The following is a 24,886-nucleotide window of genomic DNA, read 5'->3' on the forward strand; positions in this document are numbered from 1 at the left end:
CAGCTGCAGTTGCTGGGATTTTATCATCTCAGCTGGGCTGCGGGAGTCACTTGAGAGCCCATGGGGATTTCTCATTTTTTAGAGGCTCTCAAAGAGCTGTCTGCCCAGTGCTGGGCAGGAGCTGAAGGCAGGAGGCATGGCTGGATCACAGTGCCCTGGGATGGAGGGGAAACGGAGCAGTGCACCCCAATTCCTCTTTCCCCTGCATCGTTACTAACCTGGCTCAGGTCTCCATCTGACCCCTGCCCAGGCACAGCAGGGCAGGAAGGGATCAGAGGCTCTGCTGGAAGCACATCCACAGGCACCCTCCATTGGTTTGATGCCTGGAGAAGAGAAGGCTCTGGAGAGACATTGCAGCAGTCTTTCAGTACCTAAAGGGGGCCTACAGAAAAGGTGAAGAGGGACTCTTTTATCAGGGAGTGTAGTGATAGGACGAGGGGTAACGGTTTTAAACTGAAAGAAGGGAGATTTAGATTAGATATCAGGAAGAAATTCTTTACTGTGAGGGTGGCGAGACACTGGCCCAGGTTGTCCAGAGAAGCTGTGGATGTCCCATCCCTGGAGGTGTTCAAGGCCAGGGTGGACAGGGCTTTGAGCAGCCTGGTCTAGTGGGAGGTGTCCCTGCCCAGGGCAGGGGGTTGGAACTAGATCATCTTTAAGGTCCCTTCCAACCCAAACCATTCTGTGATTCTATGATGGAATTCAGCACTTGGTAACTTGCAGTGCCTACATTGGGTTGGCATAAGAGCTTTCACGGCCAAGCAAGGAATCAGATCAGAGAACTGATCCTAGTGGAAATAACTTGGAGGGGAGAAATACAAGTTGTGGGTTTTTTTGCTGGAATCAAGTCCCTGGCTGAGTTTAGTATCAGGCATACACAGATGTGCCTACATAGTGCATCAGGAGAGCAACCAGCAGTTAAGGCTGCTGGTAGTATAACTGGGTTTCAGCTGTGCTGCTATCCACTATCTAATCATTACCCCGGGGTTACGTTTGCTAAATGCTAAATAACATTTTGCTGTCATTTATGTTCAGATACCTCTAGAAGGTCACAGTGGCCAAATGCTGGCACATGACATGACTTGTATTGGGCAAATAATACACGTATGGAATACACACTTGTCAAAATGTTCACCATAAGTAACTAGGAACAAAAGGGGGTGGGGTGTTTTACGACAAGTTAGTGAGTTAAATTGGCCTAATGTGCTCAGTTGAGGACCAAGCCAGTGCAAGTCACTGAAAGGAAATACCATCTGGAGCAGCTGGGGCCACAGGGGCATCCAGTTCATCATCAGCAAGCTATGGCAGCATTGAAAGCATGATGCCTTAGCCTAACTAGAGAAAAGAAAACCTTCAACATGCAGAGAGCAGTCCAAATCCTCTGCCAAGTATTAAAACTCGGTAGTTTTAAAGCCGGTAGGCTTCCAGAGGGGCAGAGATGGACAAATGCCCTTTCCAAGGCATCCTGAGCGAGCTGCGGCCCCCTCCCTGTTAACATCTCCTGTGTGGGATACCCCGAGCCTCATCCCACAGCTCAGCTCCCTGTCACGTCCTATCCCAGCGGCAGCTGCAGCCCTGGATCAACCGATTTAGCTGTTCAGCCTTCAAGTTAGATACAGTGTGATTAGGATTAATTTCTTCCTACAGTGAGCAATCAACTGATCCAGCCTGTTTGCACCTTAAGAGTCAATTAAATAGCTAGACCTTTTCCAATACAAAAAAGTATCTACATAACTGAAATGTTCTTTGCTTTCCTAATTCAGGATTATGTAAGTGTGCAAGAAATTTCAACTTAACCTCTTTTTTATCTTTAAAAAAATGTAGATGTTTATATAAGTGAAAATTTGATCTTAGAATGGTTTACAGTCAGACTTTGAATTCTGCGTGGAGAATAGTAAAAAGGAATTATTTTGAAAAAAGGCGTAATTCTTAGCTACATGTTAATAGAGCTCAACTATATTATTTTTGCCTTGGATGAAGCAGCACATCTTATGTTTTGACAGCTAACTTTTAATTACACTAAGAGAAGACCAGTTGTAACATTATGATATAGCACAGAGAACCATTTTTTACTAACCTGTGAAGTAATTACTCGGTGAGTCTTCAGCACAGGATATACATGATTAATACCTTTTGCACAGGATGCCTATAATTATTGGACTGAAACCCAACATACGAATGAACAGCTTCTCAGTCCCCTGGTTTTTGATCCATTTCTGTAAGCCTACATAGAAAGGAAGGCATTTATTTAAAACCCTGCATTAGAGCAAGCAATAGTGCATGACCAACTAATTAGGAATAAATCTATTAAGGATGGACAATGTATTGGTGGGCAGCAATTCGTAGAATGGGTGGGACTCATAACTCCACCAAACACTTTCTGCAACTGAATTTATTATGTCTCATAACTAGAAAATAATACGTTATAGCTATTCAAAGTAAAGAAAATATATTCACAGAAACCACAGCTTCAGCTAGAGAATAATTTCGAAGCTCTTCTATATAGAAACCACACAGAAACTCTACTACCTGGGCAAAGGAAGAAAGCAGATTTTCAGGGAAAAAGGGATGGCATGGCGTGGTGAGGGTAACCTCTATTAAAGTGGCATAGTTTGTCATATCTGACAACCCACTGAAGAAAGTTATCACTGGTTAAGGGCCTGACCCTGCATTCCTTAAGTAGACAAAAATCCCTTTGAAGTCAATGAAGCATCCTGCTCAGATAACTATATCAGGATTTGGCAATTAATGAAAACTTTTAATTTCTTAAGCAGATTATAGAAGGTTTTCCCTGAAAAATAACGATTGTATGTTACTCACAGCAACTCCTCGGCAGTTTGGGTCCAGCAGCTCTTGCAGCACAGTAACTGTTTCTCACTAACTGGGAATTGCCAAAAGTCAGAACCGCATTGTTTTCTATTTGCATTGATCTGCCTTAAGTGTTCTTCTCTAGCTGATGCCTAGTTGAAGGTTTTGACAGCTTTGCACTCAAAAGGTCAGTAAGCAGTCCTCAGGGCAATTTGATTTAAACCTTTAGCATTTTGCATACTCCCAAGCAGCAGTGCATAGTAGGACATGTGTGTTCACAGCCTCCGAAAGGTCATACTTCCCAGCCCTCAAAACAAAACCCCAGTCAGAAATATTTCAGCTTGTAGAAAATATCCGAAAAGCTACCAGACAATTACGAAAACATTTTCCATTAAATTAAACTCAAAAGGTCTTAAGAAAAACAAATAGTGATGTATGGTTTTAGACCGTGGTGTATTTCAACAGAAAGTTTTACATCCTGTCACATTTAGGAAGGCTGCCTTATCTGTCTTTCCTCAAGAGGCGTGCTCACTTACTTAATGTCTGTTCAGGTTTTCCAAGCCGCTTTGCCTCCCCCTCCCCGAAATCCCAAGCCTCTCTCTGGGATGAAAACCTGAAACCTACAATGCAGAATTTGTTTGAAGTCTCATTAAGCAAGAAACCTCAAATTAAGGACAGCTCAGCAAAACAAAACGTTTTTCTACAGTCACATGGATGTAAACCAAGCATTACATGGAAGTTCTCCCTCATTATCCCCTTTGCGAGCCGTTTGTATTCTGATTAGCGTGCTAATGATATATGTTCCACATAGAAAAAGCAATTAAGTCTCCACTTCAAAGAAAAATGATTTACTATAAGAGTACCAAAGCTTGTGCTTGCAACTCCTACTGATTTTGTGATGCCGCAGAGCAATATGGCAGCTGTTTAATGCTTAATTCCCATTCATAGCAATGGAAGACGGTAGGCGTTGGCTGCCTTTTAACCGCAGATGTTTCAATAAGGTGCTTCTGTGGCACACCAGAAATACGGATTCTTGATGGTAGTGGCGGTCTAACAGCAGGTAAATAACTAACTGTCTAACTGCAGCTCCTCTCCGTTCACATCATAAGAACTGTGCTTTGATTCCTTTAAAGGAATCGCTCATCAAAGAGGGGTGATATTAAAATAAACAAACTGCCCTGAAAAAGGAGAAGCTCGTACAAAGAAAATCATTTGATAAGACCCTACGTGAAGAACCCAAACACCACGACAAACTAATTAATGAGAAACAGAACGGAAAACACAAATGAACAGACAGCATGAAGAACGACAGACAGAAGAGCCTGGTCTCCTAACGATCAACATTCTTTTTGACCACACAAGAAACAAGTAAAATCAAAACAGTATTTAAAACTATACATAGTCAGTTTTAATTACTTCATGTGTGTTTCAGCATTTTATCATCGTAATTATGTAACTCCCACTCTGGGGAATTGTTAAGTGTCATGCATTTGCTAAGTAACATTGAAGTCATATGGAAAAAAGTACACAAGAAAAAAAGGAAATCTGTGCTGATCCAGGACACATTTCACAGTATGCCAGAGGCATCTACAGATTTCAAGGAGACACACGCAGATTTTTGTAAAGACACTGTCAATTAGTGAAATAGCACCAAATTGTGCTATGGATTTACAGAACAAATCAAATGCCAAGGTATTAGGTAGGTTGCAAAGTAAAGTTTACGTACGAAACAATGAGGTTAGAGAGGAAAAAACAGGGTCAAGACGGAAAACGAGCAGCCTACACTCATATATTTTGCCCAGGTTTGAGGCGTAAATACTCAACACTGTCTCTAATAAAAAATAATTTGTTTAATATGCTACAGATGTGGCTTCGTAATTAAAAAGAATTTATTTAAGTCATGTGTCCTTCAGGCAGCATAAGTGAAGCCTCAATGGCACTTAAAAGAAATTATTGTTTTCACTTCATACTAACCCCCAGCTCTGCCTCATGATGCAACAAGAATGCTGAAGAATCACCATTACCACCTTGAGAAGTGAAAGATTTTAATCAAATAACACCCAGCCTAAAAGTCTGCCAGTCGAGAAAAAGGAATTTTGAAGAAAAAAACATAGCCTACACTACCCCAAACATCCAAGTTATTGTCGAGTGCTTCTTGTTCATACCTAAAGTCTCATCTCCGTAACACCGAACTGCAAAGCATTTCTACATACGTGACCGCCTTGGGAGTAAAGGAGAAATTTTAGAGAAAGATAATTCCAGACCAAAACCCTTTGAGTCAACGCAAATCAAATTATTGACATTGATTGGGAAAAAAAAAAAAAAAAAAATCTAAGAAAACCTCTCCCACAGCAGCCTAAGTAGACCTTCGGATTATAAACAGTTTATGCTGCAAGCCTTCATTGAGGTTAATCTATATACTTTACCATTTTTAGGTTAAAGAAATTCAATTATTTGACAGCATCATATTTATTTATTGAGAAACACCATTCGCTGTAGGACGGTAATAATCAATACACAAATAAAAGTCACCACCATCCTTACTAAACATGAAACAAAAATGGTTTAACTTGGTCAGAAAAGTTAAGCCCCTGAAAAATGTCCAGAAAAAGAGGTTTTTGCACTGTCCTGGTATGATCTAACCCCTCCTTGCCAACAGTTTAATCGCACCCCGCTGCCTCCCGGCCAGGGTAGGGCCCGGCTCCCCTCAGGCTGCCGGCTCGCGGCGGGTCCGAAGCGGGAGGGTTTTGGGGCGGGAAGCGGCTAATCCACTGCCTGCGCGCGCCCCGGCGCGGCAGCGCCACCTGGCGGCCGTCCCCGGCACCGCCGCGGAGAGGCGCCAAGCAGCGGCTGGAATTTTTTAAAAAAAAAAAAAAAAAAATTAAATGCAGGGCAGATTGTATTTTTCAGGTTCTATAAAAGCCGGTTTGAATCAACGTTTACAGGCAGAAGGCAGGGTGCAGAAGGCAGGGGACTGTTGTGCTCACAGCTCTCAGCCTCGGCACAGCCCAGAAAACTACTACCGAAACCACCCATGAATTTTCCATGTTTTTAAAGCTGAGAAAAGTGAAACTGTTCCTGTTGCAGCCATCTTCTCCCTTGCTTTGTGGTCCAGTCCCTGCTCTAGAATTGGCATCTTGCTCAAGTCTCCCCTTAAAAGATCGTTTCTTCACAGAATGGCTTTTAAGCAGACCTGCACAAAATCTCTTACCAAAAGTCAACACTATATACTCTTTTGTTCAGCAGATGGGTACATTTAGCTCTTACCTACCTGGGAAATTTTTCTGCCTTACACCTCGCCTGGGTGTTAAGCATAATGAAATTACAGCGTAGAAGAGATGGTGGTTAGCACTCAGGGAACCAGTTGCTACTCTCGTCTGTAATGCCACAGTACCTATGGTGAAAAAAATAGGTAAGTAGTTGTAGCAGCATCTTTGGAGTTGTCCCCCAAAATTGGACAGGGAACATGGAGGTGCAATGTGCAGAAAATGAGTGTAAAGGGACAAGCAGCAGATCCAGGAGAGCATCTCCCTGGTTAGCCAAGCCCACACCCCCAATTAGCTGTTCATGACTCCTCCAGCACCTCCCAGATTGGATCCCCTCACATCGCCCTTCCCACAGATGCCAGATTTGCAATTTCAGAATTCCTTGCGACGCTTCACTGACCTCTCTGCCTACTTCCTCATGACAAGTCTTCCCCAGGATGTTTCCCATTCTGGTGTCTCCTCTGACCCAGATCCACAAAGCTTTGTACCAGCCTGTCACCCCTTCCACACGTCTCCCACATCCACGTGGCTCCAGCCAGACAAGCCATCTCTTGCTCCTCCTGGTCTTTCCCTGGCTGCCTGTGAGTATGTTCAGGCACATAAGGTAGGCCCCCTTCAGCCTGGGGCATCCTGCGCAAGGGCTGCCGCGCTCCCATAGCCCTGCCCCAGTACTTACCACCATTGACCTCTCTTCTTTCACTTAACCACGAGCTGTTATCACCATTCCACAACAAGCCTAGTTCAAAGCCTACAGAAGGGACTCTCTGCACTCTTATCACCCACCACTTCTTGGTGTGAACACTTGGTTCAGGCCCATCTGGCTCTGAAACCCTTCCCGTAACACAACTTTTTCCTTTCTCTATCTATTACAGCACCATAGCATTTTTGTAAATTCATACCCAAGGGTGGAACAGCAGCCTTTCTTCTGATGCCAGAAGTCACAAGCTTCCAGCTTCACCCATCTTGGGAATCTCCACCTACCACCTGCCCAAACAGGGTCTCCAGCTGCTCCTTCTTACTCCCAGTGTATGGTTTGGGTTTTTGGCTCTACAAGGTCTCTGCGAAGACCCTTATGACCTCTTGCTGTCCATCCGCCCCAATGCTACAAGTCTGCGCACTTCTCCTGTAGCTCTTTTATGAGGCAAAACTCAGTGCCTTGCCCACAGCAGAGCTCCCACAGGCAAGGCCAGCCCTGCCCCGGCTCCCTGCAGCCCAAGACCCAGCAGCAACAGCAGCACCCTCCAGGAGCTTACACCCATGCACCAGGGCTGCTTCCCCAGCTGGCACTGGGGACGAAGCCCCATGGCACATCCCCATCACTGCTGGGCAGTCCACGCTGCCTGAAGCAGAGTTTCAGGGCCTGTTTCACACCCCTGCCACACTCACCACTGAAGTCTGCTGGCTGCGTGCCTGCCCACCAGCAAAGAAGGGTGTTCCTACAGCAGAAGAGAGGAGCCTGACCCCCCCTCAGCAGCAGTCAGCTGGCGTTTCCGTGGGGCCTCCACCTTTGCCTGTCTGCCATGTGTAGTGTTTCTAGGCTGGCTATACAATGAAGGCTCACAGCGACCTAGAGCTTTTATAAAAACATGGTATTAATTTTTCAAAGACTGCATGTCTTGGCAGCAGAACACTTGGAAACAGCGCTGCTGCACCTCAACACCTACCCAAAAGTAGCAGCATACTGTGACGGAACTGCTGCCCCAGTCTACCTTGGAGTACTAAAATTACTGAATTCTTGCTATTTCAAGACTACCAATTTGCACTTCAAAGAACTGAGTCACAACTTATTAGAATAAACTTTTATTTACTGCTTTCAGGATCCTTATTTTATACTTCAAAGTACGCAACAAAACCTGCTACATTCAAATCTATACAGATTTACTGATATATCATTCATGTTTTACAAAACTGCATATAGATTTGGGAAATTTGTATAAGTTACCTTTATTTACATGTCATATTCTCAGCCCTAATGACCTAGTCAAAGAATAAAACAAAGTGGGATTTTAAATATCCCTTAAGACCCATTACATTTGTTACATAATTTACATATCTTGAGATGTGCTACACTTCCTTCTTGCATATTTATAAAGACTGTGACTAAACAGAAGTTTGCTGGCCAAAGCTAGGTACTGTCATTTCCTCAGATCGTATTTGTAATAAAGTGTTAAAATTAGAGCAAGTCAGGTATAGAAACCATTTTTTTCCTTTAGAACCAACTTTGATAATCATTTTAAACAGCACTTGCTCAAAAAAAGTGTTAACATTAATAAAAAAAATACCCACATTTACAAAAGAAATCAAACTAATATTTATATGACAATTTGATCTACAATAAATTGCACATTGTTGGTTATGACTTTGGTTATACTGTCTTAACAAATTTGGTTTCTAGAATAACAGTGGAGAAAAAAAAATATAAAAACGCAGCTATAGAAACTAGCATAACCTGTAAACATCTTACAGAACCAAATTCTGCACCTGGTTACATGTGCATAACCTCCATGCAGTTCAGAGAAGTTTGCACATATCAGACTGCTGAATTTGGCCCAGAAAACCCTGTAAACATGTTCTTTATTGTTATGTAGTGCAATACTGCAAGAATGGATAATAAAGGCCTCTAACTAACCAGTAACTAATACTGAGTGATATCCATACAAATTTCACTTTAAGATTAATTTGTTGCAAAAGGCTGAATTGAAAATATTATCCATCGTTGAACTACAAATTGATCCAAAAAGTGATGAACACTCAATAAACCAACAACAGTATATAAATTCAGGCAAAAAAATGGATATAATTTCTCAATGCAATTCAGAATTATGCTGCTTATCTGTTTTATATAAAAATCCTGGTTTTGTTACACGGTTTTAACAAAAGCAAGTTAGACAAAGAAATCTAACAAATAAAATGTCACCAAGTCAATGTTCTGCAAACTCATGGGTGATAATGCAAACAAATGCTTTCCAATGTTTTACCTAATACGCTGAATCATAAGGTGCTTTGGGCATATCTGTCGCAAACAGCCTGAAGCAGCACAGATTACAATATTGCATTACATGAAGTTTGGTGGTTTTGGATTTTTTTATTTATTTTAAAAACAGTCTAACAATTTCAGTTGTTCCTCTTCAAGCAGCAATTCAAATTTACACCCTCTGCAAAGATTTCTTCACAGTTTTACTTCAGTAGTTTACTGCAGGACAGTCTCTCAAATACTGTAAAAGAGGCAACTGCTTAAAAACATTTTAGTTTTTGAATTACTTGGCACTGGCCCATCCAATGTGTATATTGTAGTTATTAGCAAAGTACAGAAAACTGTGGAAATGGCAAAATACATTTTCAAAATTTAGTGAGTTTTTAATACTTACTTAACTTTACAAGTCATACTATGAAGAATCAATAGCCATGTGACTAAATACAATGGTAGTCCCTGGAAAATTCAAATTTGTTTGTAAACCCTTAAAATGAAATTGCAGCACTGGACCAATACAATTTATGTCTGTGTCTTAATCAACCCCATCAAAACCCTGAGTATTTTCAATCGCCAGAAGAAGTTTATCCCATAAATCTTCAAACGAGTCATATGGAGGCAAATCCAAGCGATTAAAACTGAAAAACAGATGAAAACTCTTAAGTTTTTTATCATGCTTACTAAAGCTCATAATTTACTAAATTAAATACGCACCAGGTATGAGCTCTTGGCAGTTTTTCAGGGGTACCCCACTGTTCAACTGTAAACAACTGTGGTCCATTTGAACCTGCGGAGAAGAATACATCAATTTTCACCCCATTATGATGTTCTTTTCTAGTTAGAAATTCAAGTTATGAAATATTTTGGGGGGTTGTAATCCAATTCTGACATTAGTAGCAGCTATTTATATGAATCAAATACAATCTATACTCAATAATGGTCAATAATCCCAATTCACTTGTATTTTTAAATTCTTTCTTGCTATATCTTAATTTCGAGGGACTTTTACACCTTAAGCTCAGAAGTCCATATGCATAGTAGCTGGCAGAAAATTTTATGCAGAAGACAGTTTTATACTGTATAAGTTTTGCGTGTAAAAATTTAGACACCTTTATCACAATGTGCCAAGTTATATAACCTGGCAGAAAGTATTCTATGTCCACCTTTACCTACGCAACAACAGAGTCAAGTAACAGAGTTTTTAAAACGCAGCGACCATATGTGTACTCCAAGGATGTACATATGCACCTGAGAGAACTTTTTTGGCTAGCAAGTGCAGCTCCAGCTACGCCTGTGCCTTCAGCAGCTGTCTTACAGCATGTCGTAACTGAAAGTTTCTCAGAACGCCCAACTCTCGCCAAGTGGATGCAAAGGGCATTTTGTAATCATTTCCTTAAGCTGTTGAAAGCATTTGTGTATGTCTGGAGAAGACTGTGTAGTTTAAAAAAGCAAAACCAAAACACAGCAGCAAAACCCACTGTTTTGTCAGAGAACAGGATTATCTCTGATGGTGGGCATCCTCTGATTATTGTACAAGATGATCATCAATAGTTACAGAACTGTATTCTTAAATGGAAGATGTGAAACATGTTTCAGATTAAAGTTGAGCAGCAGTAAAGAGCACAGGCTGATCTATGAATACAGCTGAGATAGAAGGTCTGTGTAGAGTACCTTTAGACCTATGACACGAATTGGGTTTTATAATGCTGACAGACACCTTCCCTTTTTTATGCTCCTTCAAAATGTTTGGTTGTTTTTAACTATATAATTTATAATTGTCAATTCAAAAAGTTTTCATTTGTGGTTTTATGAAGACATGAAAAAAAAGAAATGTACACATACTCATAGAAGAATGAAATGATATTGTGATAACATGTAAAAATGGATTTGGAAAAAGATGTTAGCCAACTTATTATATAGAAAAAAACCCCAACCGACAAAAAACCCAAGACAATTCATCCTAAAGATGAAAACAGTACAAGAAGAGGAGAAAACCCTTTCTCAACTACTAGCATTCAGAAAAAGAGAGGAAATACCAATCAATGCACAGAAACTATACTTCATACGAGTCTAGTGAATGAACTTGACACATGAGAGCAGACACCAAGCACTTCATCCTAAAATATTATCAGTGAGACACATATATCAGTAGTTGTGGAAACACTTCCAGCTCCTCCTCTTCACTTTCTTCTTCGGGTTACATGCTTCTTCAATGCAGAAGGATGTCTAGAAGAGGTAACTAGTAAGAATGCCTGGAATAAGGATGAAGCGGAGAAGCAGCTCTGACTGATGGTGCATTCTACCACATGACATTAAGATAAAACTCCCTTTTAATAGCTAGGTAAGAAAATCTTCATTTTAGCTATCCAACTAATTAAATAGAGGCTAACAAGGCAGGATGAGAGGAAGACAAGAAGAAAGGCAAGTCTGTTCAGTGTTGTAGTTCTCAAAATTGTGTAGATTTGCCCCAGACACCAAGCACACCCTTTTTAGGGGCAGAAATGCCTTTCTGGGCCACAAGAGGGAGAACTCCGGCTAGAAAGCCAGCTCTAGGACTGCAGCCCGGAGGTGGGAAGGGAACGATCACAGAGGCAGCCCGGCAGCAGCAAAAAGCCACGTACCAATACGAAGCACTGAAGAACCACCTACAGTTCTCAAATACGAGCAGGTCCTAGAAGCCTGACTGTGATTGTTACTGGGGTTTAATGAGGGTGGCACGCTGGCCAGAGTAAAACAGAAATAACTGTAACAGAAAGCAAAAAAAACACTGTGAAACACAACTGCTCACTGAATTTTTCATTAATGAGTGAACAGAACTACAGAAACTGGGACTTGGATAGAAGACTGCCCAAGGATATCCTAATCCTGGGGGCAGAAGGGAGCCAAGAGCTTCAACAGTTTCTTCCCCTATATCATTCCTTAATTCGATCTCTGGTAGTGTTTTTAGACAAATAAACAAAAATCCAGAGGCAGCAGAATTCTCATCAGGTTCCACTGCATTGAGCATGTGCTGTAACTCCAACAGTACCAAAGTTCAGGTGCAACAGCAGATACATGTCTCAAGTCCGTTGAGGACACTGTCCTTCCCATTGGAACTCACAACTCATTCACTGATGCAACAGAAAAAATAAACTGAGTTATTGACGATGAAAAAGAAGAGAGGGAGAAATGGGGACACATGGTGGGTGGTATTTGTTCACCATTCTAGTGTTTTATAAACAAATTACTGTCTTGTTTATAAAGAAGGAAATGTTTATTCAAATAGGCAAGTTAGGCTATTCAGTCACTTGCATAGGATCTCAAGCACTTTTAGCCTTCATAAAATCATCGAGCAGAAAACATAATAGCTGATGGCAGCTGAAAACAGACTTCCCATAAGCAAAACACCCCCATCCTTTGTGGGCTGTTCTATCCACTTGCCCACGGTCTTTCCACAGTGGGTTTTATGACTTTGGTATTAAAGTCTGCTCCCCACCGCAGTCTGCTTGTTTCAGTCTCTGCATTGTAGGTTCACTTTTCTTCTGGCATTATGTTTAACTTGTGTCATTTCAGCGGTCCTCTTTAGAGTATATCCTTACAAACAATTGTATCTGTACAACTGTGGCTTGTAAGCAGATAAAAGCAGTTGGGGAACTTACAAGAATCTGAAGTTAACTGCAGATGCCAGCATGTCTTTGTAATCAGACCTTGGATAACTGAGAATTTTCTTCAAGCTCAATCACATGTTGAACAGGGATTTTTGCAGCGCTTTAGAACTTTAACATCCACATTCATTTGAGAAGTCTTATACATTTAAGACTTCCAAAACCAGAACTGAAGTCCAGTATTTATAGAACATGGGAAACACATGTGATCTAAGTGACACTCTTCTCTAACTTTGCTTCTTATAACTGCCAGTATATACTAATTTTAAAGTAAAATTTGAAAAATAATATGCCTGTGTTTGAAATCAAGTATCATGACAACATCAATATCATGTTCTCTGTTACTTAATTGTGAACATAGTCATAAGTACTCACCATACAGCTCAGCAAACCCATTCATAGGTACACGTGATGTGCCAGTAACAAACTGAAGTAATCTTATTCTCTTTTCAGAGTCCATCATTAGGACCGCCTATGTATGATAAGGATTACAATTAAAGATTTATTTTTAAATTAAGGTTTTAAGCTAGCAGAGTTATGCAACATAGTTTGTATCTCTAAATCATTGTCCTTTATGTATATATGCCTTTTTTTTTTAGTGACACACATAGTCTACTTCTCTGCCTATTGCTAAAAGCTATGAAGTCAACAATTTTTTAATGGCACTGTAACAAGAGTACGGTTACTGGCTTAGCAGGCTGTTAAAATACTTCCCTTGAAGATTTGGCCGCTGCTTTCTTTGAAGTTTCCTGATGTTATGTACTAGCAGCCAAATTCCTGTAATTTATTAAACAGAAGAGTTTAACACCTCTTTAGTGTAACCATGCCAGAAAAACCTACACAGAAATATTTTTAACCCCAGTCAGACATGGATTTTTTTTTTTGTAAAAGCAAGTATCAGTAGTGTATTTACATTCTGATCATGCATCTCACCTTTAGTTTTCTTACTGTCTTCCTCAGGAGTTCTAATGGTCAAATATTTACCCACCTATTGATGAATCACGATAAACTAGCATAGCTGAATGGCACCAGCTTTTGAACAGATTTAAGTAAAAAAGTAGTAGAACTTCACAATACCTTCCAGAACCACTGTATTACTTGATGGTTTATGTTGTAGCCATTTTTGTATTTCGTATGTAGTTTCCAATCAGCCACATCCACATCTCCCAGTCCACACATTAATAACTATACAGAAAAAAACCAAAACAAAACAAGAGACCACCAAAGTTTAAGTCAGTAACATTAAGTTTCAACATAATTTTTTTTTTGCCCCATGATACACTTACCTCTAGCTCATTTTCATCAAAAATTTTGATCAGATCCTGTGGTATTAATTCAAAAAAGCCCTAAAGATGAAGGAAGTTTTTTAAAATCAAGTCAACATTATTTAAGCACTTTTGTTCACTGCGAATGATATTTATATGCTTTAGTAAACAGAACCAAAGCAATACATCAAATACAGAAGTTTGGATGCCAGCAGCCCCCAGTTTGGTTATAGTACTTTTAATTCTAATTTATCTCACATCGTTATTGTGCTACACTGAATGGTGAATATATGTCTGAATATCATATATATAATATCATTTATAAAATACGGATAGACCAGCTAGATTAATTTCATTCTATTAGTTTGATTTAATTTTCATTTCTGCAGAGTTCATTAAATAGTTTGCACTACAGCTAAAGCTGTCAGCCAGGATTGAGAAATAAGCAAATTTTTCAACGTGAATTAAACACCTCAGTAAAAATAGACCAAAAAATTTGAAATAATTCAAAGCTTACACTACAAACAGTTACCACTGCCTTTTCTATACCTGTAACAACATTATCTGTGGGTCTTCAGGATGTCCAAAAAAAGCTTGTCTTAAGATTAGATGCAACAAATTCTTAGAAGAATTTCTTTTGTAATTAAAACTATACCTCTTTAAAGGCTGCCATTTGTTTCTGTACTCTGCTCACAAATCTCCACTGAATTACAAGACTGTAAAAAAACAAAACAAAAACATTTAAAATTAAAGCCATTTAAATACAAAGCAACACCACCCTCCCTTTGTTAACGTAACTATCAAACAGCCCCTATTACTAGAGGAGCAATCCAGTGAGATACGTTGCACATAGTGACCGCTACTTACTGGATGTAGTCTCTCTTGTTCTTGTTGGTGACAACTATTTCTGATCCACCGCTTTTCAGTTCATGTTGATGGGTCTAAATGCAATATGTATAATGGGTCTTAAATGAGATACGTTTGTAATGTAATTCATATTTTAATATTAGGTAATTTAGTTAACTCTCGAAGACTGCAGAATTTGCAAACTATAAGAAATGGAACAAGTTTCACAGGTCACCTGAATAAACAGAATTTGGTTGATTGTTTTAAAAAAATGTATTATTCAAGGATGCCAGACTGTAATGGGGCAATCTTCTTTCTTCTGACCTGCTACAATAAACCACCAAAGTTTGCACACAAGTTCTCAGTAATGTGGACTTCACTAACTGCATATTCAGTGACTCAGCCTTTTTTCCAAATCTCAAGGAAAAACACAGAACATTTTCAGCAATGGTCCCAGTAAATAAATGAATCAATATGCATATCTGTTACATAATGATTTATACTACGAGAATCTTCGTAGACAAATACCTCATTTTCAGTTCATTACGGATGTACGTTTTCACACTCCTGCTGAGGATCACTTTAGTTACACAAGACCACAAAGGCTATTATCCTACTTAGATCTAGTTTGCACCTGTAATTTGGAATTTTTATTCAAAACCTGTGGTATTTCTACATGATTTATCTTGGATAGCTTTCTACACCACAACGAACTTGTCTATTCCACAGTTTTCTAGCACATCTTAAAGAAAAAGCCCTATTACTATCTCACGGTGAAATTTATGATTCCAGCCATTTCAAAAAGAGCTCATCCTTTCCAGACAATCACATAAACCCACCCTCTGCTCCAGATTAAGGAATGGAACTATGGATATCTTAAGTCTCAGTTGCACTCACAGCAACAGCTACATTTCAATACAAGTATGATTTAAGGAAAAAAAGCACTTTATTTCCAAGTCCTTTATGGTATCACGCCAGGCTAACAGAGCACTGCACGTGCCAGCTAAAAGAAGCAGTTGAGTGAACAAACCAGCATTACTGTGAAAGAAGGGTTTTCCTTAAAACCATACAGATAAAGTCAGCTAATTTCACAGGTCAAATGTTTTCTTTCATGTTTTGTCTATTCTACTTTATATAAACATACTAACCTGACCAAAAAGTTCTTCATCAACTATAAATCTGAGGTCCAGTTCTGTTGGATCATTTTCAAGAATCCATCTCAGAGAATTATAATATTCACTATCCTAAGAAAGAGAATTACATAGAGTAAATACAAAATAGCGTAGCCACCTTTTAAACTACAAGAGGCTCCATTACAGGCCAGTGAATGCTGCTACCTAGGATAATCCTGTGTTGGATAACAGAGACTCTGCAATTGTACAAAGCTACAAAGACCTTTAAAGACATTTGAAACCTGAAGACTCAGCAATCTCAGGACTAAAAATCTCGCACATAGCAAAATGGTGGTAAGATGTCACGGCATTATCTGAAGTAAGGTATTTTGGACTCTGTCTCTCATCCTGTATTTATTTTCCCTCTATTGTTAGGCATTACTACAAAGAGACGCAGGAAATAAAAATTAAAATAAAGCCAACTGCATCAAAAGCAGCACGGCCAGCACGTCGAGGGAGGTGATTCTGCCCCTCTGCTTCACTCTGGTGAGACCCCTACCCCTGCAGCTGGAGCTGTGTCCAGAGGAGGCCACGAAGATGATCAGAGGCTGGAGTCCCTCTGCTGTGAGGACAGGCTGAGAGAGTTGGGGGTGTTCGGCCTGGAGAAGAGAAGGCTCTGGGGAGACCTTTGAGCCCCTTCCAGTACCTAAAGGGGCTACAGGAAAGATGGGGAGGGACTCTTTATCAGGGAGTGGAGGGCTAGGATGGGGGGTAACAGTTTTAAACTGTAAGAGAGTAGATTTAGATTGGATATTAGGAATGAATTCTTCACTATGAGGGTGGTGAGACACTGGAACAGGTTGCCCAGAGAAGCTGTGGATGCCCCATCCCTGGAGGTGTTCAAGGCCGGGCTGGATGGGGCTTTGAATAACCTGGTCTAGTGGGAGGTGTCTCTACCTATGGCAAGGGGGTTGGAACTAGATTATCTTTAAGGTCCTTTCCAACCCAAACCATTCTGTGATTCTATAGTACTGAAAAAAAGAATTAAAAAAGTCAGGACACATCTATAAATCTGTTACTCAGAAAGGAGTAACTCAGATAGGAACTATATTCTGAATTCTTACAGGACAGCAAAATAAGTAATAGATTAAAGAAACTGAATAAAAATCACTCTGCTCACAACTACTCTAGATAAAAATCATTATCAGTGAAACAAACAAACAAACAAGAAAACTGCAAGAACCATGTTTTCCTCTAAAAACGTTACATTGTATCACTCATTAATATTTTCAGTCTCTGAAAGTATAAGAACACATTTCTTTTTAATAATCAAAGACACAAACTTAGAAAACAGGTTGAGACAGGGATCCCAGCGATGTTTAAATTTAAGAACCTTAGATGCCTAAAAATATTTTAAGAAACATCAGAGAAAGTTTAGAGTCCAGTTTTCAATACAGCTTAATTGACTTAAACCACTCTAGGTGTCTCTGATTTTCATTGGAAGTTTTAATTCCTATCCAACTTATAGACTTATAAAAGATGTAGCCTAAAATTTCTTTGAATCATGCACTTTCAACCTTCACAATGTCATTGAAAATATATTAAAAAATTAATATGAAAATGAAATCCTAACATACATGATAAAGCAAATTACATACCACAGACTCCATATCATGAAGTGTTATTGGCTTTTGGAGCATCATCTTGTAAAAAGGACGAATAAAAAAGGCTTTAAAGAAGAACAAATAAATTGAATAGTATGTAACTTAAAATTCAAAATATGCACAATATTAATCTAAATATCATATTACATAAAATAAATACTAACCATCCAAAAGTTTGCCATGGTAAACAGCCATTCCAGCTACACGACCTATAAACTTGAAATAAGAGAGATGATCTTCATTGCAAAGTCCAGAGTTTGGATTGATCTGCAGAGTATAGTTATCTCTGAAGTTGAGGGAGGGAGCAGGGAAGAGAAAGAAAAACAAAATGTTGTACTATTGGAACAGTCCCACATTTGAAGATATGAAAGACATAACTGGTTAAATTGGGTATTACTTTATGAAGTTGAAAAAGTAATCATATTTGGATTAATAAGTCACTAATCTAAATTAAACAACACTCAATAGAAGATTCTATTAGCATAGCAGAAATAACAGTTTTGAAATACCATGAACTACCTTGATAAGTTAGAGACATGCCAAAGTGAAGGCCTTAACTCCTATTAACTTTAAAGTAGTCAGAACAACATTGTCCACATTATTTGTTAAATACTGACTCTTCTGTAAGTAGTAGATGGTTGCAAGCGTAGCATATGCTTGTCTATGCAACGATGACATGGCTTATGTTAGGCTGCTGAAAAAAAGATACAGGTACTGCCTCCACATTATTTTTCTGTCAAACAAAGAACTAGATGCAGAATTTTGCAGTTATTGACAATTAAACCCTCCTATAGAGCTTAGGAGGGAGAGAGAAAAAAAAAAGTAATTCCGTTTTTAAAGTCAGTATGAGAAATACAATTGATTTGCTTTCCCTAACTAGTCTTCATGTCTTCCAGACCTGTATTACTTACGTAGCTGAATATTCGAACAATCCATAATAAGGATTAAACATTTCTTTAGAGAGAAGGAAGAACCATTCCCTGGCCACTCCTCCATAGTCTAAACCTTTTTCACCATCAAATTCAATCCAAAGTCTTGCTTTAAGGAAGTCTGCTCTCTTTACAGCTATAATTCTTCTATAAGAATCTTCAAGGATTGTTGTACGATGAATTTTCATTTCAAATCTATTTGGAATATCACCCTAAAAAAAAGAAAAACCAAAAAATGACAGAACAATCGAACAAAACGCAGCATCTTTTACTCTTGCAGAGTACACACATTCTGTAACCAAAGAATGGCACACAAATCCTTTTCTTAAACAATTTGGAAACATAACACAATATGACTGACAAAAGGCTCTGTTTACATAGAATTCAACTAGCATGGACAGTTTCAGATACTAAGTTCTATTTCATACCAAGAAAAGCGAGTTAAAATAAGTTCTTACTAGTAACAGCATATGCTCAGTTGTTCTGCATGCAGCAAGGCATGGAATCTTTTTTAACACTGAAAATCCACCACACTATAAGCTCAATTTAAAAAAAGCTCAGATTTTATAAATAAAATTATTTTGGAACAATTTTACCTGACTTATTTCACCTTCTAGTTCAATATTCTAACTATAAGGCTAGGTGTCCCATTCTCTTACTCAAGACATGCACAACAAACAAGTATTCCTACAATAGGTAAAATAAAAATCAGTCCACTTGAAATTTGAAATCACGTGAACAAATCACAAGGTTTATATTTATTATCATATAGGAAAGTATTTAAATAAAAAATATCCAAGGAGCTTATATTTACTGCTGAGCTTTCAGGGTAAACCCCTAATAAACCAGCAATAAGACTTAGCTGAATCATTAAATCGCTGCATGAGAACAGAGTATTTTTCTTGATTTCACTGTTTTCAGCCAGTTTATTTCGGCAATTACTTCAGGCAAAACTGAGAAATTCAGTGAAAGTGGGAACAGGAAATTTCAACTTGTGTTGCTCTATGACTAGATTAGGATGATGCAATGAAACTTAATATTTCAAAGAACTAGTCACACACTGAGTAGAAATAATGAATTTTTGAATGCAGATATATTTAATCCAATCTAATTGAAGAGCACACATTCAGATATGCTTCCTTTTTATTTTCTTATACTCCTTAAATAATCTATCCTAAATGTCCCAGATTAAAAAAAAATTGAATGCTGCATTTAAATGTAATTCCTATTTATATGCAGCAACAGCTTGATACAAACTACAAACAAAAAATGATTTGTCATTTTCCAAGTTACAAAATACTATACAACATTACATCTCTAATTTATGTGGTGGCTGAATATCTATAGGTCTTTTTCATTATTTCAGGAAGCAGTAAATAACCCTATGGTTAAAAAAAAAAAAAAGAAGATATATTTTCCTGGTTTTAGTTGCAAATCAACTTTTCAGAAAAAAGTTCAAGCAACAATAAAATCAATTACTAAACCCAAACTCAGTTGATTAAAATAGTATTCAGTAATTAATTCTCAATATAAATCAATCCATTACCCTGTAATTTAGGTATCTGTGAATACTTAAAAGGTAACAGTAATGTATGCTTTAAAATCTACACATGTATTTAATTCTTAAAATACTACAATTATATTGTGTGGTTGAGCTGTTTATCACTTCTCCGATTAGGATAATGACATTTGAATGAATGCCTAGGAACACAAAAAATGAGATGCATATGTAATTGTGCGCAATTTACACATCAGCTCAAAATGCATAGGTTTCCAAAAGGCTAGAGACAGACTTGCTAGGCAAAAGATGAAGTACGAGTCTAAACTCAAAGGCTATTATTATATATATCTCCCAAGAATACCAAATTTGATTGCAGTTGTGCAAAGACTCATTGTTATCTGGATATCCAGATGCTATTTACAGTCTTTTATGCTATGCGTTATAAATATCTCTGGCACTGTCACTTCGACTTGCAAATGAGATTCATAAACTTCAGATTTTAAGGCTATAACAATGTATTACAGTCATCCAGCCTGATCAAGATGACAGTACAGATTTCTATCTGAACAGTCTAAAATGTATTCTGAGAACTTCTATTTCCATATTCTGAGTTCCAAAAACTATTATATGCTATATTAGTGACTTCCAAACTACTTCCAGGTTCACAACTTTTCTAACCTTTTAGAATTTCTGCTTGTTCAATTAGATTGCTTGCAGTGTCACCACTGTATAAAGTTACAAACCCTACTGTTAGGTAATTGTTAATTGCTAATGGTTACCAATTTGCTGCTTCACAAATGTTTTTTGTGATCAGACAGTAAATTTAACTTCCCTAAGCACATTACAAAGTTCAATTTCCTTTCACTGTAACCTAACCTTTCCTTTGCTTAGGGGTGTAAGTTTCTTAACCTTCTGCTGGATTCCTACTGATTACTAACCTGTTTCTTCAATTTCTTTCTGAAGAACTCATACTTCCGCTTATAGTCCCTGGAGTAAGGCACAGCCTTTGAAAAAAAAAAAAAAGTGCTTGAGATACTCTTAACAATTGATGTAATATAAACTAGTCTATATTTGTGAAAAACAGACAATGCATTTAAGTTCTGAAAAGACAGGAACACATGTTTTACTAAGTATCATGGGAGACTTTCATTTATAAATATACAGACAGTTCAAAACATCTGAAATAAAAAGTACTTATTTGTTCAGATCATTTGTTCTGATCAGTTCCACAGAATTTATCCTGTACTTCACCATTAGCTGATGTGACTAAGATCACTGACTGGCCCAGATCAAAGTGACCAAATGCCTTTGGTGACTTACATAACACATAGTCTTTCCTTGCTGTATCATGAGAGACCTGGCTACAAACACCTCAATTTTCCATGGACAGAGAAGGTTGTTTACATATGTGGGCTATTAATAAACACAGATATCAGCTGAACACTAAAACCCATCTATAATTATAATGTGTACCGTCTTTGCAATTAGTCCTAGTAATTTTGCACTTCAGATTTAAGTATCAAGGCTAGATAATTATTTTTCAAAGCCTTTTTTTTTCCTTCCCGTTCATTTATTTTTCCAAGTTCACTTCGTGAATTGAGCTAGTTTTATTTTGGACACCGTGGATAAAAAATAAAAGCTTCTTACATGCTTCAAACATCCCCCCAGTCTATAAGGAAAAGTTCTTACTACTATGGGAACTGACTTTTCTTTCTGGTATTTAAAGACTTTTTCCACAGAAAGCTTTCTAAACAGTCTTTAAAAAGAAATACAAATGCCTTGTTCAAACACCCTGAAAGTTTCATCTTCTAGACTGAGTATAAATGATGAGAATTTGCTTGGATTCTATTAACAATATTCTTGAAAATATATGTAAGGCTACATAAGGAAAGCTTACCGGTCCAGTTATTGCCACATTCTGCAGTCGAGGATCCTCCCATTGTGTTTTCTTTGTATCTGCAAGACATTTCTTAATTAGTTCCATTGATTTATATAATGATCAGAAATAAAATGATGAGTTGGGGGAGAATACAAAATTGTACGTACTGTGGTTTATGAAGAATATTCTTCCATCTGTGTGAGTTCTCTCTTCCCACCCTGGCTGTAAGAAGGAGACACTTTTATTATAAATTTCTGAATGTATAGTTTGCATAGAAGTCAACATGATCTGCATGTGGGGGCAGTCCCCTGCTCCACCTACTCTCAGCTGGAATTCAAATACTACTGAAATTCAAAATAGAGAAGTTTGTTTTCTCACATGCAAGTTTTGATAGTGCTAATTTCAGTATTTAAATTGTATCTGCAAAACAAGTATAAAACTGTTTACTTACTGGTAATGGCCCCAGGTCTACTGGATCTAGGGAAGTCTTTCTCCTTGGATGAGCGGAATTTTTCAGTCTTGGATCTTCCTTTGAAAACAAAACAAGCAGCATGTTAAAATCCTTTCGTTGTTTTGCTTTTAATTTTTTTCCTCTTTATCAATGATTGTGTAAAGAATATGCCTAGTACCAACAGATAATTGTTGCATATTCTGCTGTCAGGTAGTTCCTTGGGGATTCTCAACCCTCCAATAGTTTACAATCATTTTCTAATGACCTCTTACTTTATTTTTATATACATATACACACACATATACATATATATATATACACACATATAAAAAAATCCCTCATTCAACTCAGTTTTAGTGTAATTGAGTTGCATTAATCCTTCCACACAACTTCTGTCACACCTTATCCTTCTTGTGGTTGATTTTTTTTGTTGTTTGTTTGGTTGGGGTTTATTTACAGGATAGGGGGAAGGTGTTTGTGTTAAATGAAGTCTTTCCATAATCCTGGAGAAATGAATATTCATTTGGTATCAATTTAATGCATTTCTCTGTCCTATTTCACCTGACAGTAGTACTGACCTACTCTTTAAACGCTTACATCCATCTATTAGCACTGCCTAGTGGTATGCAGTGCCACTCGGTAGAACGGTAGCTGTACAACTCCCTCATCCATATTGCAGCTGCACCTGGCCTGCTTCTTAACAATTCACAAACGTTCACTGTGCACTGTATCATGCGATGAATTCAAGGTAATGGACTTCCTGTTGACAGTAAGTTTACAAAACTGATTTCTGTTAACAGCGCATATAAGCTATCACAGTTTTACAGTTACAACAGAAGTGTCATTTAGGAGATGCTTTACATCTGTGAAACAGATTCCTATATACAGCAATGTTTTCCTCCTTCCAAGCTAAACTTTCAAGTGCCAATACAGTTTATAAAATTCATAATGTTCCACTCATGTAAGATATTTTAAATGACTTTGCATTTTTATTGCATGTGTTCCTTAACAGACGTGACACAGCTATCTTGGCACTAAAGAAATCTACAGAAGCTTGCTGAAAGCAGCAAAGCTTTGACTTGAGAGGATCTGGAATTTCAGTCCATGAGAGCAGTTTTCCATTACCCATGTTGTAGTTTTGGTATTGTGGTCAATAAAGAATGGTCTCCCATTGGGTGCATGTCGGACTTCCCAGCCTTTAGGAAGAAATCCTTGCTCCATTTCAGGCTGCTGCTGAGAAGACTGTTGTGATGAATCACTTGATGTTGCATGTGGTTGTCTTCCTACAGAAATACTTTGTGCAGCTGACAACGGACCTGGTTCCACAGCAATCTGCAGTAAATGACAAACAGAAATAATTTTAAAAAATTAAATCAAAGCCCTGTAGAGCAATATATTTTCGTTTAGTATCAACAACATTGACTAACAATCACTGATTATGCTACCAAGGTTAAAAGAGGTCTTTCAGGCTTCTCTATCAGCAACCACTCTCCAGAAGGCTCTCTTGGTACACTAATAGTGAGTTGCCATAAATATTACTGTTCCTAACTGCATTGCATTCTCTCAGATCTTTTACGTAGTGCTTTACTAGTTTATGCCTGTCACATGTTCTATTTCAAAGGGGTCTCTAAACTTCTATTATGTGAGATGTTTAAAACGTTAAATGGCTAAAACTATAGTTAGAAAACAAACAGTACCTGTACAACTGGCTTTATCCAGGTAGTGGTTCTAGAATTGTGATCTATATAATATGACCTCCCTTTTTCATCTTGTCGTTCTTCCCAGCCTGGGGGTAATCCAGATGAAGTAGGCAGTAACTAAATATTAGTGATAACAGAAGAAAAACAATTAAGAAAACTATGAAACTGACTGTGAAAAGGCTTTCCCTTGTCAACCTAAAACAACAAAACTATAATCCAGAAGGTTCATGATTTTTGCAAACTGGATAAAATAGAAAAGCAGTATTTAAATCCTTACTGAATAGTATGAAGTGACAGAAACTACATTCCCTCCCCCCTTCAAATTCACGCTCCTCATCTAAGAGGATTCATTTATAAACCTGGTTCAGGCATGGCTGATCCAGCCTCGTGCTTATGGCTATGAGCTCATTTTAAGTTTGCAGTATCACCATGAAAACATAACGTAAGGATGGCGGTACAGCTCTTAATCATAAAGCAAACAATTTGAAAAATAGAACTCACAGCCTCATGGGAAGACTACTTTCTGCGGGCTCTATCCATGCACTAAGCTAATGTTAAACCAAAACCACAAAGTTGGAACACAAAGGCTTTACAACTGAACTCCAGTCTTACTAGACTCATAATTCCAATTTTGTCAGGAAAGCTGCCAGAAGGCAGCTATATCTCATCCAAAGTGTCAGCATATAAGACATAGTAAAAAAAGTTTTACACAAAGAAAATCCTTCAACTTCTCTGCTACACAAGCCTGTGTTTTTTGGAAAAGGACATACCACTGGATGTGCAGGCTGCTCTTCAACTCTGTATGTTTGCAGGCTACCTCTTCTGCTGGAATGGTTCTTGAAGTAGAGAA

General features: G+C 38.2%; 1 protein-coding gene across 3 annotated transcripts in view; it reads right to left on the bottom strand.

The window, feature by feature from the left end:
- Positions 1-7,859: 7,859 nt before the first annotated feature.
- The window catches only part of NEDD4 (NEDD4 E3 ubiquitin protein ligase), a 60,543-nt gene continuing 43,516 nt past the window's right edge, over positions 7,860-24,886 (bottom strand). For all 3 annotated transcript variants that reach the window (XM_074601382.1, XM_074601383.1, XM_074601381.1), the window contains 18 exons: positions 24,807-24,872; positions 24,034-24,153; positions 23,462-23,668; positions 22,337-22,414; positions 22,053-22,107; positions 21,904-21,962; positions 20,945-21,010; positions 18,488-18,717; positions 17,741-17,862; positions 17,571-17,641; positions 15,949-16,044; positions 14,822-14,895; positions 14,610-14,670; positions 13,976-14,035; positions 13,767-13,874; positions 13,065-13,161; positions 9,760-9,832; positions 7,860-9,683 (listed from right to left, as the gene is read on the bottom strand). In XM_074601382.1, the coding sequence (XP_074457483.1) occupies positions 9,581-9,683; positions 9,760-9,832; positions 13,065-13,161; positions 13,767-13,874; positions 13,976-14,035; positions 14,610-14,670; positions 14,822-14,895; positions 15,949-16,044; positions 17,571-17,641; positions 17,741-17,862; positions 18,488-18,717; positions 20,945-21,010; positions 21,904-21,962; positions 22,053-22,107; positions 22,337-22,414; positions 23,462-23,668; positions 24,034-24,153; positions 24,807-24,872 (1,746 nt within the window). In that variant the 3' untranslated portion in view covers positions 7,860-9,580. The remainder of the gene's footprint in view (positions 9,684-9,759; positions 9,833-13,064; positions 13,162-13,766; positions 13,875-13,975; positions 14,036-14,609; positions 14,671-14,821; positions 14,896-15,948; positions 16,045-17,570; positions 17,642-17,740; positions 17,863-18,487; positions 18,718-20,944; positions 21,011-21,903; positions 21,963-22,052; positions 22,108-22,336; positions 22,415-23,461; positions 23,669-24,033; positions 24,154-24,806; positions 24,873-24,886) is intronic.

The sequence above is a fragment of the Larus michahellis genome, chromosome 9, assembly GCF_964199755.1.
Source record: "Larus michahellis chromosome 9, bLarMic1.1, whole genome shotgun sequence".
NCBI lineage: Eukaryota > Metazoa > Chordata > Aves > Charadriiformes > Laridae > Larus > Larus michahellis.